The 12,767-nt window shown below is 42.2% G+C and overlaps 1 protein-coding gene across 1 annotated transcript in view; it reads right to left on the minus strand.

The window, feature by feature from the left end:
- Positions 1 to 751: 751 nt before the first annotated feature.
- Positions 752 to 12,767, minus strand: part of uhrf2 (ubiquitin like with PHD and ring finger domains 2) — a 28,113-nt gene continuing 16,097 nt past the window's right edge. The window contains exons 4-16 of the mRNA XM_086187052.1: positions 8,708 to 8,926; positions 8,434 to 8,543; positions 8,066 to 8,252; positions 7,040 to 7,163; positions 4,070 to 4,177; positions 3,808 to 3,912; positions 3,579 to 3,685; positions 3,302 to 3,464; positions 3,015 to 3,152; positions 2,566 to 2,800; positions 1,953 to 2,101; positions 1,153 to 1,251; positions 752 to 1,068 (exon numbers count right to left, since the gene is read on the minus strand). Coding sequence (XP_086043178.1) covers positions 922 to 1,068; positions 1,153 to 1,251; positions 1,953 to 2,101; positions 2,566 to 2,800; positions 3,015 to 3,152; positions 3,302 to 3,464; positions 3,579 to 3,685; positions 3,808 to 3,912; positions 4,070 to 4,177; positions 7,040 to 7,163; positions 8,066 to 8,252; positions 8,434 to 8,543; positions 8,708 to 8,926 — 1,891 coding nt within the window. The 3' untranslated portion in view covers positions 752 to 921. The remainder of the gene's footprint in view (positions 1,069 to 1,152; positions 1,252 to 1,952; positions 2,102 to 2,565; positions 2,801 to 3,014; positions 3,153 to 3,301; positions 3,465 to 3,578; positions 3,686 to 3,807; positions 3,913 to 4,069; positions 4,178 to 7,039; positions 7,164 to 8,065; positions 8,253 to 8,433; positions 8,544 to 8,707; positions 8,927 to 12,767) is intronic.

A 12,767-nucleotide genomic window follows, 5' to 3' on the forward strand; every position in this document is an offset into this window, starting at 1 on the left:
CAAACAAACGGGACACAGAAAAGCCAATTCCTGCTAATGCGCTCCACTCGTGAGACATTTGCTATTCTCATTAGCTGAAGGCATGAACACGGCATTCCTCCAAGCGACACAAGCAGGACGCTAGCGAGTTGTTCCTGATTGACTTTCCAAACGACTCTGCTGCAAATGTCATTGATAAAGTGCTTCAAATGCATGAACGTTGTGTGCTTCTATTTCATCTATAAAGACAAGTTCATTCTTGATTTTACTTTCTGACACTTCTGAGGGAGCCCACATACGAGGTGGGCCATCTGCCAGTCTGCTGAGCCTAAAATGTGTTAACCGAGCACCGGCTGGAGCAGCGAGCAGTTCAACATGGTTCAAAAAATGCATACAGGTTGGCAGGAATCTAACGGTTGATTTTGTGAACCTGTGCTGTGAGTAAATTTATGGAATCTGTGGGTGAAAATCAAAAGGAGTAGCTTGAATCTCGAGATGCGAGTCAGGGCTTCTTCAGGGTGAGACAGGTGTGGGTTTCTATTGTGCATTTGTGTGCATTCAAAGGGAAGTTTGTCGGGGAGTTTAAAAAATAAAATAAAATAATGTCCTTGGTTGAAATTCAGGCTGGTGAGTTTTATGGAGACAGTCCAAGTTCAACAGATGAGGTCAGGCCCTACTGAGGTTGTTTGTGTATGAATGATTGTATACATAAATGGCTGTATATGCAATATACATTTTGCCCGTGGGTAAGTACAGTATATTTTTGTGTGTGTGTGTGTGTGTGTGTGTGTCTGTCTGTCTGTGTGTCTGTGTCTGTGTATGTGTGTGCGCAATGCGTTTTAAAGTGGAGCTTTTTTTTTTTTTTTTTAAGGGAATATGTGGGTGCGCAGTATGGATGCTTATGTGCGTGTATGTGTCATACATAGAAATGGAATTTTGATCTCATCGGCCCTTGCTGTAGCCGGGAAAGAACTGATCAAGCAGCATCTGGAGCGTCTTGTTCTGGGTCATGACGTAGTCCTTGCCCAAGTCGTGACGGCAGGCTGGGCAGGTGTACACCTTGGCTCGAAATGACCGCTGGAGACAAGTCTGCGGAGGGAGGATGTTGGGAGAAGTTCATGCGCATGCAAGAGCAGTGTGGTTTTAATTAGACTCCAAAGGAGAGGGGCAGACCTTGCAAACGTTGTGTGAGCAGACGGTGGTGATGGGTTGGAAGGCCAGCTCCTGGCAGCACACACACATGAAGATCTGCTCCATTTTGCTCAGGAAGTTCTGACAGAAACACACAGGCAATTAAAGCAGAACGCAACTCCTTCGTCATTTCATCACAATTGAATCGTTTAACCTTCAAAAATATGACACAGATGTGCTTTTAACGTAAAATGTAGTCATTGTTGTTTCTCACAGGGTTGTTGGACACGTTTTGAAATCAAGTTTAACCCATTTTGACTCGAGACCGTTCGTCCTTTAGACGTGATGCGATATCCATGTCATTTATGCTGTTAATTGATTTAAAAAAAAAGAAAGTGTTTAATAACCAATAGCGAACAGTAAGTTATTTTACAGTAAAGCTAATAGGTTGAGGCCTTTTCTTTTTGGTTCCGTGCAATTTATCTGCGAGAGGCTGACAAATACAGATTTTCAAGGCTGTTGACAATTCCATCAAGCTTTTTTCAGAAAACTCAGGCTTTAGAAGCTTGTGAACAAAAACTTCCACAGGGTTTTCAGATCTAAATGGGTTAATGCCTTTAAAAAAAGGTTTCAAATCTGAAAATGTAATTTAGGATTTTTTTAAGGACCCACAGGAACCCTATTTTAACTTGTACATGCCAAGAGTATTTTATTTCACAGCTCTGCCAAACAGAAATCTGCAGTTTCACTATTTAATCAACGTTTGATGAGTTTTCCCATAAAGGTTTAATGTGAGAGATTCAATGTAGTTTGGCCTGAGGGTGAACGAGTGAGATGCCTACTGGTCCCTCTCCAAGATGCTCCATGGCTTCATCCCAGAGTTTCTTGTTGACTGTGTCCTCCTGGATCAGCTGCTGCTGCTGCTCTGACAGCTTGAAGGTTTCCTCTATCTTCAGCCGTTTAGATGGAGGCTCTGCTGCTGGTGACGATTCTGGTGAAGAAGCACAAATAAGCAGCTAAATGGAAATGGTAAATGGACTCAATTTATACAGCGCTTTTCTACCTTAGCGGCACTCAAAGTGCTTTACAGTGTCGTCTCATTCACCCATTCACACACACACTCACACACTGATGGTGGAGGCTACCATGCAAGGTGCCAACCTACTCATCAGGAGCAATTATGGGTTCAGTATCTTGCTCAAGGACACTTCGACATGGTCACCGGGATCGGGGATCGAACCAGCAACCCTTCGGTTGCCAGACGGCCACTCTACCCCTGAGCCATGCCGCCCTAGCTGACAGCTAAAATGAGGCTGTTAAATTAGCGTGGAGGGTTGACATGTTGCAGTTTTCAAGCTATCTTACAGGACGGGTCACTGATGTTCCCACCTGTTCTCTTCTCCCAACACCTCTAAAGACTGACCTGCTTTGAGCTGCATTTCTGAAGGCACCCACCACAATCCACGCTTGTCTTCTGATCTCCGTTACTTTGTGGCTCCTCCTCGTCCATGCTGGCCTGAGGCAGCTCATTCTCCTCTTCCTCGCTGTTCTCCTCTTTCTCCTTGATCTTGTGATGTTTCCGCGGCCTCCCCCTACCAGGATGGTGCTTACTCCGCCCGCCGCGACCAGGTCTAGCGATGGCCTCTTTCTTGGTTTTGTTAGCCATGGCTGCTAAGTAACCAGGTGGGTACTGTAGCCAGATGGTGAGAGGAAAATAACTCAGAGTAGCTTGCTTCAAGTACCGATCTACTTGATGCAAACGACGAGGAAATTGCAATGTTTCCACTATGTCACTGTAACTATCTATTCTATTTCAATATAGACATTTCAAGTATAGAGGCTTTAACTAGAATAAAATGCAACAAAAAACATCTGCCACCTTTAGAGGTCTCGTCTAGTCTCACCTGAACGGAAAGGCCCAGTTTCTGTATCCTGTCCAGTCCTTCAGGAGTCCACGGTGCTGGTTCCAGATCGTCTCGTCTCAGCAAGTACCGCCACACCAGATAACCACACTTCCCTATCTCTGGCCAGTATTTGACCACCTAAAATTACCCACAACAACATTCAAAGGAGGAAAAATGTCAAGTAAGAAGTCCTATTAGTCCTGCATATTCTAGGAGGTCAATAAAAGTACTGGTATTTATTCATTTTAAAATAAGAAGGTCTGGCCTAAAATAACGTTGGTCTGTACCTTGTAGATACCGTCGTAGCGGTTGCCCTCCTCTGGAGCATATTTGCTGATGCGTCGACCTTTGGAGCTGCGTACCACTCTTACCGGCTTTCCCGCTCGCCAGTTCCTGGACTCGGCTCCATCTTTGTCATTCAGAGGGGCATCACAGTTTAAGGCCAAAGCTCTGTAGGAGTCCAAGCAAAGAATTCAAGGAAAAAAATGTGGCAAAGAGCTGTAGCATCATTTTTGTGAAAGAAAATCTGTCGCTTTTATTTGGATTCATCACTGAGTTTCCTACCTGTTCATGTGGGTCAGGGTCTGATCAAAAGAGTGCTCTCCAATCCGTTTGTTTCCTGAGAGGTCACGACCCCCACTCCCTGTGTATGTGAACTCATCTCCCCGGTCCTAAAGTAGAGAAAAAAAACATCCTTTTCTCCTGATGAGATTCACTAACCTAAGTAACCTGTGAGAAGAACTCTTAATTTTATAATTCGTAAAAGTCTTGTAAAAAAATACAAATAACCCACCACTTCATCTTCAAATCCTCCAGCCAACACCAGCGAATAGGAGCCGTCGTTACTGCGCCCGTGGATTCCGCCGACATGTGGCCGGTGAACACCAGCCTCGCTCACCTGACGGAATAAAAGAGGAGGGAAACAGAAGAGAAATATTTTAGACAAAATCAAAAGATGAGTCAAATTAATTTGAGCAAACGTTTTGATCAGTAAGAGACACAACTTCTCCCTTTTCAGTTTCTACCAGGGCGCACGTGTGGTGGATACAGCTGACCTGAACTCTGAATTTCCATGTGGTTCCGACAGGAATACCAGGTATTGGTCCATAGTGGTTCGATGGAACAATTGTACACTCCTTGGTGCGCCCCACACAGGCCATACCCTGCAATTACACCAAGGAAGAAACAATAAACTGAGACCAGAGCAAAAAACTAACAAAAAAAAAAAACATCTAAATGTAAAAAAAAAAAAAGAAAATTAAAGGGACACTTCATCCAAAAATGATTTGTTGTTTATCAATTACTCACCGTTAACATCTCTTGAATTCATGTGGATTTTTTTTTCATCCCGCATGACTTCTTGGTGAATTTAGAATGTAGAAAATGTTCGCCACATCACTGTTGCTAAAAGCTAATGGAGACCCAATATTAACAACCGCAAAAGTAGACATAAAAAACTCTAACCTGCATCATTCTTTCTCCAGTCACATGCTAAATACTTCACAAGTACTTTGATTTGAGCTACTACATCATTAAACATTCCCAGAACCTGCAGCTAAAGTGTGCCATCTTAACTTAGTATCTTAACTTAGCTTGAGCATTCAGCTGAAATCCCGCCTCCCAGCGTAGTCACTGGCCAGGCTACACTGTCAGAAGTACGTTGTGCACCAACATTTGGCAGCTAAGCGTGGAGAGTTTGTAAGCGGACATTTGGTCTTGTTTTGCTATAAAAAAATAATGTAAATCTTCAGTCTCCATTAGCCTCCAACAACAAGTATATAGCTAGCATTTTTTATTTTATTTATTTTTGTTTAATTCTGCATCACCACGAAGACATCTAACAGTGGGTAACATCCACAAATGATCATTTTTGGGTGAAGTATCACTTAACTAGGTTGCAGCTGCGTTGTTCAAACATTATTATAGTTTCAGTAAGGATGAACATGAACTTTTAGGATGTGGCGAGGATATCAAAGTTAAAGCAACTTTTTGCAAATTCTTTTATTTTAAAGGTTATAAATAGCGATAAAGTGAGGTATAAAGGCTGTGTGACTCATAGTTGTTAAATGTGCCCCAACACACAAGCCGGGCTGTTTTCAATTAGTCCACAGAGAGAGCGAATGCTCTGCGAGAGAAAGCTATTTTCCATTGACAGTTCCAGGAAAGTGGCTAAATCATGGTAAATAGTATTGTTCACGTTACACCACGGAGCAGAGTGTCAGGGAGACAGTGAGCCCCGGATGGAACTGAGCCACACAGTATCTCAAAAATGTTGCCATTAAGACTCCGAGGAGATTTGGGAGAGAAATGTCCTAACAGTATGATTAAAACAGACGCTTTGTTAGAACAAATGGGAATACATGTCAGCTATCTCATTTTCTGCCTCAGCAGCTAAAAATTAGATAATTCTATTTTTTTACAAAGAAGTCCAAATACAATTTTCTGGTTTGTACTCTGTGAAACCATGTAATAGAAGAAGGTGGGCAAAGTGTTCAGATAGAGGGAAAAAAAGCTCGATAATCAATTATTTTGTGCTTCAGTATTGTTCTAATATAAACTTTTTTGGGGGGGAGGAAAAAAAAAAAAGTTCCATGGCTCAAACCTGCATTTTAATCACCTGTGTGGGTCTATCTCTGAAGTTGATATTAAGTGTTGCTGATGGATCAAAAATATCTGATCTCAAAGTAGAATTTGAGGAAAAAGCTGAAGTGTGTTGCAGCAACACTCCAGAGAATCGCACACAAAAGCTCAGACGGATAATTCACCACTAATATGTGATCCAGAACAAAACACACAATATTGAACACATACTGAAAATGATAAACAGAAGATTGAAGTTATTAGCAGTAAGTATATTAAATGCCTGTGGTACACAGATAACTGTAGGGTATTTTGTGGTTGTTGTTTTTTTTTTTTGCATATTCTATTCGCCCCAAATTATTTGATAAATGGATGGCTTACGAAAACCTTTGGTTTTTGAGGCCCGCGATAAAAAACGCTAACTTTGAAAACTACTGCCCAATTAAGTCATCGAAATCACAACATGGCCAATATTAATAAAAACGTGTCATAACATACCATTTGATACAGAGATGCTCCGGCCTGCAAATCATACTCTCAAGACGCAAGAGAACACGCTTGTTTGGTACAGACCAGATATTTTTTATTTTGTTTTGTTTTTTTCAGTGAAATTAAAATGCAAAAAAATTATCTACCTTTCCCACTAAAATCATGAAATATAATACAATATATCAAAAATAGCCTCAATGTTTAAAAAAAAGAAAAAGAAAAAAGAAAAAGAAGCATTTTTTTTTTTGCTATTTTAAATGGATTCATCCCAAAATCTAATAGATTCTTCCTCAGCCCAGACTATACCCCGACTCAACTTCGGCCTCCTAGTTTATACTAATACTGCTATCAAAGAGACAGACAGACAAACAGACAAACGGCACTGATCACATTACGTCCTTGGTGGAGGTAATACACAGGCAAACTTTGGGTTTCAACTTGAAAATGAAATAACGTTGGACTCTGAGGTATAAATTTTACAAAAATCATGAACACTTTGCACTCAATTAACCACTTGGTGCACTTATATCGTGTTGCAGAAACTGACAAAATTCCCTAGTGGATACATTTGAACATGCAGACCTCAATTTTGACATGAAGTTTGTTTTTTTTTTAAATATCCTGTATGTTAAATATTGTCAGTAATCGGGCTGTCACTTGTGAAAACTGATGGCAGGGAATGGCAGATCGGTCCACCACCTGAGCCTGCATGTGCCCAATTGAAGAGAATAAAACAGAAAACAATCTTGGAAAGGTAAAACACATTTGACACTCAAACTGCTTTTTCACATTCATTCACAAAGCCTTTCTTCCTTCCTTCCTTCCTTCCTTCCTTCCAGGCAATTTGAAAATGAACAACAGTCCTTCCCTCAAGCTTGCCGTTCACACTTACTTTCAAGCAGCTACCAGTCTGCCTGATGTGTGAGTGTATATTTTTGGGTGCCCTTGGCTTTCACCTTTCCCCAGTCTCTTTGACTCTCCGTTGTTGCCGAAGGCATCTTGGCCTTCTTCTTGCTGGCTTTGAGCTTCTCTCCTGCCTTGACAACCTCACTGGTGTCGTTCTTACAGGTGGGACAGTACCTGGCAGAACAAAAGGAAATAATTAGCCACTGAAGCAGAAAGAGTGTTTTCTTTTAACAACATAAATCCAGATATCTGTGAATCGGTGACATTAAAGGAGATCCATTAAAGCCCATATGCATTGCAAGCTTCAATAAAAATACAGCACACTGCTTAAATGAACGGGCCAACTTTTTGGGAAATACGTTCTGGGCCATCATTTTTAGAGCAACATAAGCACCTACACACCCTTCACTCCTGTCTGCATGTGTTTACATCGTCAAGACCCCCTCCCTATTACCGACCGCTGGTTTGCTTTGCAATGAATGCTAGCAGTGAGGCGCACCAGCAAACTGCCTCAAGAGTCACCAGATACACTTTTATCATAACCGGTCTTTGCCTGCTTAACACTCTAAGTGAAAATCCTAGTGAGAAAATACAAAATGTTGTTATTTTAGAGTCAGATATACACCCAGAGCTACTGTTCTGACTGGGCTCAGTGATTTGAAGCCCCATCATAATTTTGCATTTCAAAACAAAAACGTTTGTGGATGAACACCATAGTGTAATTGATGACTTTTTAAGATGGCTTTCTTTATTGCCCCACTGCAAGCATTACAGTTGCTAAGCTAACTAGCAGTCAGTTGTCCGGTGGGGAGTCTGGCACTCCGTAATGCACGCAGAGAGAGGGGAAGGGTCTCTATCTGTTCATCTGCTTGTTTGGCATTTCCCCTTCAAAAATCAACATGTCTGGTTAGCACCCAAAGCCACTGCATTAGATAAAGTCATTAAGTTACATTGATTTCATATCAATCACCACACAATCGCACCACTAATACACTTCAGCTCTGGTAATCCACCCTATTAAATTGATTGTGCCATATCAGATCTGTGGCTACTTGCTGAGCTACAGTCTTTCTCACCAGTCCTCGTCATCAGGGATGGTGGACAGAGGCGGGTTGAGGCAGTAGATGTGGAACGCCATGTTGCACTCGTCACAGAGCAGCTGCATGTGAGCGTCCTGCTTCCCGCCGCACACGCAGCAAGAGCAGAAGCGACATTCAGCGTCTGGGTCGGCCTTACAGTGCTTACACTCAGGCCCACTCTTCCCTGGATCAGAGAACAAGAAGGAAATATTTGCGCGTGCGCACGCACACGCGCACGCGCGCGCGCGCGCGCGCACACACACACACACACACACACACACACGTTAAGATCTTGTGTTTTGGTAGCAGGTTTTGCCGCTATCCTCAGTGTGGCTGTGGGAGTGTTTGTGTATCCTGCTGCATACGTTTAAATTGTCCATCTGCAGCTGAGAGTGCAGGAGCTCCTGGTTTCTCCACCTGGTAGATTTCATCCAAAAACTGAACCTTACAATCTCCAATTATATCTTCAGGACCCCTGAAGGGAGGGCAAGAGAGAAAATGAGGTGATCCCAGGGGGGGGGGAGAGAGCAAAAGATAAATAACAAAAGGAATGTACGGGGGGGATGTTTTCTGTGTTACATCTTGGCAAGCAGAACCTGGCCTCTCACCCAAACCCCCCTCCGTGAAGAAGAACCTCACCCCAGAAGAATCTTGACTCGAAGCTCTTTGTTGGTGCGAGAGGTTTGGTTGAGGGTCTGAATCTCCGCATCAAACCAGAAGCCCCTCTCCTCAGGGGTTTCTAGGTTGTAGTTGACCATCACATGCATGCCCACCAGTAACTGGTCCCAACGCAGCAGGGTCCTGGCGCGGGGCCGCACATCAACCGGCGGGATCTCTACCAAACCATTCTCTGGATAGCTGGGAGGGAGAAAAGGAGAACACTGTCACCACTCTTGCGGACAGATAACGTTGCCTGTTTGAACGATTTGACTAAAACTTAGGAGATGAACCGGATACATCACATCATGTATTTAAAACTATATCTAATACATTCTAGTAAAGCTGAACAACCTGCAAAATGTTACTTATTTGGGTTTTTAAGACAGTCCTAAAGTATAATTCATTTCCACGGATGCATGATAGTATCAGCATTCCATCCGTATCAGCATATATTGGTCATTTTTTTCAAATACATCACGATCAGTCCAATGGATGATATTCTTATCAGTACAAACACATCAAGATTCTTTAGGGCTCATTGTTTTGGTCTATGAAGAGGTAATGGGCTTTTCCAGATGTTTTGGAATTAAAAACAAAACCCTGACTTTTCCAAATTCAGCTTGTTCATGTGTTTTTCCAGTATGAAAACAGTATAGACTTGTAAATATCTGCTGTCAGACAAAATCAGTTGTTAAATATCAGCATATCGGGTATCAGCAATAATTCCAATATTCTGCATCCCTATGAATTTTTGATTGAAACGTAGCCTTTTTCAAAAGTCTTTTAATGTTGACATTTCATTGAAGCCCCAATGCCGGCCAAAGAACAGGCCCAAGTAAAAAAAAAAAAAAAAACATGTATTCCCCCCCCCAAAAAAATCAAGTTTCAAACTTAATGTCTGTTTTCGTCATTACATATCTCCATACACCTTTGAGGTTTTTAGATGGTGGACAGGGGTCCAGTTCTCTATAATGGTGAGTGTTTGTATGGGAAGCCACTGGCACTTTCTGTATTATTCAAAATGTCGCTCCCCTACAAGTGTCTTCTTGTTGGAGTGGATTTACTTAGGTTAATTGTTCTGGTTTCCTGGTTGCCAGTTATTGTTTGGCTGTGAGGATCAAGTCTGACTCCAAAAGAAATTGACAGCTGGCTTGTTTGCCAACAGCTAGATTTAAGCTTACAGTGGAACCATGTGTTGGCACGGAAATTAACCTGCACACCAGCCTGCAGACTCAGGTCCGCTCACACAGTGGGAGGTGAAGGGGAAGTGGAGAGTTGTGTGCATGAGTGAGCAGTGCATGTTTGCATTTTGGGGAGAATGTGTGGGGGTGGGGTTGAGCCTCAACTGGATACTGTCTCAGATCATCTGCACTAATGGAGAACCAGCAACAGCCCATGGGGCTCAGCTTAAATGCTGACTTTAATACCCCACAATTTAAGAAATCCTTGTAGACTTTGCATCCTTATTGAGGCTACGCAACATATTTTAAGCCACAGACGTCACAAAGGTACAAACTGTAATTTCCCATTCTCAGTTCCCAACACGCGCAGGTTATTCAGACCCAAGTAAAAGATGCTAATAAAAGCTGATGGATCCTGTTCCCAATACAAGGAGAAAGGAGGTGCGCCTTCCCATTTGTTTGTTTTTTTTCTTGGTGCATCACGTTCTGAATCATGAATGCAGTCACTGCACCAGAAACAAGTGAGACACAATGTCAAAACAACACCACAGAGTAGGATCTCGGGCTTGTAAACAAGCTTTGGTAGTTTTAGTAAAAGCAGCATGAAGGACAGTGACGGTGTTTCTGTTTTCAAACTCGAATGTAGATGGATTGAATTTTTGGCTGAAATGGGGAAAAAAAGTGGCGGAAGTTGCAAGCGAGTTTTCATTTTCTCCCTGTGTATTGTTAATAGAGGCATTTCGACTACTTTTCGTATGTTGGTCTGAGATCAGCCGTCGTGGAAGCCGGCTGCAAATAACTGTGTTCACCCTGGTTTACCCATGTGTACTGATCTGGGACTGTATGCTAAAAGTGGATGTTAGCAGGGTTTTTTTGGTGTGTGTGTGTGTGTGTGTGTGTGTGTGAATGGGACATATGATTCGTAGAAGAAAAGGCCGGGACCCATTGCATTTCCCACAGATTTTCTTGTTTAGCCCAGGGATTACTACAATTTGGAGGAGGGTGTTGGCTGAATACACAACATATGTACATGTGAACAACAATCATAGGAAGTGAGTATCACCCTTGGAGCTGGAGGTGTATAAACATTGTTATATCACCCAAGAATGAACATGGCAATCAATATTACTGTGGAATTCTATGCTCTGGAAAATGTAAAAAAAAGAAAGAAGAAGACAGAACTCATAATCTCTCTACAGCCCCATGTTAGGGGGGTTGTGTGTGTGTGTGTGTGTGTGTGTGTGTGTGTGTGTGTGTGTGTGTGTGTGTGTGTGTGTGTGTGTGTGTGTAAGTGTGTGTGTGTGTCAGTGGTGGTGGTGGCGTAGCCAAATACTCAGAAACCAACCTGTACACTCAACTCTGGAAGACTTTAGCTATTAACTTCAGTCTGGCTGTATTTTAGCACGATTTCAAAATGTGGTACTCACAGATAACTATCATGCTAATTGAAAATGTAACTGTATTACTAAGCGTCTGGGAATCCTGCAGTGGTTATCGTTAAAACTTGTAATCATCCTTCAAGCACGATGGGACACAGCATGAACAGACAGGAAGCAAAAAAGAATGGACCACACAAGCTCTGTACTGTTGACAATGAACCACACACATCAAGTAACAGCTATGGTTACAGAAATGCATGACAAAATGAGTAATAATGCAAGCTTACACAGCCAGATGTGATATAAAACTGTTAATTGCATTCTATAGAGGTGGATATTTAGGAACAGACACTTTGACCTACTAAGAACAGTAGGATAAAAAGTACCGGAAGTCCTTTAATAAGGCAACAGAATCACTTAATGGGTGCACTATCATGTTGATGCTCAAACATGGCAGACCTTATCAGTTTAATTGGTGCTATGCTTTGTAATGTAATATGTTCATTATGAGGAAACTTCAAGATTGTTTTTCCTGCATCTACAAATCCTACTTTATAAAATAGTTACTTGTATTCCTTAGCTGTCATTCATTCGGGTGCACAATTTGCAGAGGACCGCAAACTTAAAAGAGTTAAATCCTAGCTAGTCTAGGGGTGACCAGCCGAGAACATTTCTTTGAATAACTCCTAAAAAACACCCCAACGCATATCTGCTCAGATCAGCGAACAACTACAAGAACAGAAAGCAGCTCTAGTCTGTATTTGTTGGATCATTTTGCCCATCAACCCCCACTGCCAAACCCGCCAAGTGGTGCAGCCTGTGGTTGATGGGTGGAGGCTGGATGCTGCTTACAAGTTCATTCATTCAGTTCATTCAAGGTTGTGGTGTATCAATGCCAGATCCTTCTTCTTGCTTGACCTGACTAAGCTAAGTTTTGCAGGTCTGAATAGAAAAATATCAGCAACATTGTTAAATCTCCACACTGCACCACATCCACCTATGCAGTGGCCAGGCCCAAAGCCGTCTATTAGGAGTAAAATGAAACTTTCCCTGGAGGTTTGGGTAGAAGGAAGGGCTGAAGTCATGTCAACAACTGCGTGCAATTCGGAGACATGATGAATTTTCAGTAGAAAGTCTCTCCTCTGTTTTGACACCATCATAAAAGCTGTGTGCTGCCGGAGAAAAATGTCCTCAATTTGCTGATAAGCTGCTGAGTTAGAAATACTCTTTCAGACTAAATAGGTTATCTGAATAGTGCTCGACAGCTACAGGCAAAGAGCTGGAAGTCTCGATTAATGTTGTGTTTAACTGAGGACAAAATGTGATGCTGCAATTCAATTAAAAGTGTGTATGACTTAAATGCTAAGTGTGTAGACAGTATCCTGTCAGTCTCATCCAGCAGCAGCACATCTTGATTAGGGACGCATGATATTACATTTTTTTTGCAGATATATTTTTCCAATTGATCTGGCCAACAGT

This window comes from Aulostomus chinensis, chromosome 19, assembly GCF_037954235.1.
Source record: "Aulostomus chinensis isolate RoL2024-O1b breed Wild chromosome 19, RoL_Achi_v1.0, whole genome shotgun sequence".
NCBI classification, from domain to species: Eukaryota; Metazoa; Chordata; class Actinopteri; order Syngnathiformes; family Aulostomidae; genus Aulostomus; species Aulostomus chinensis.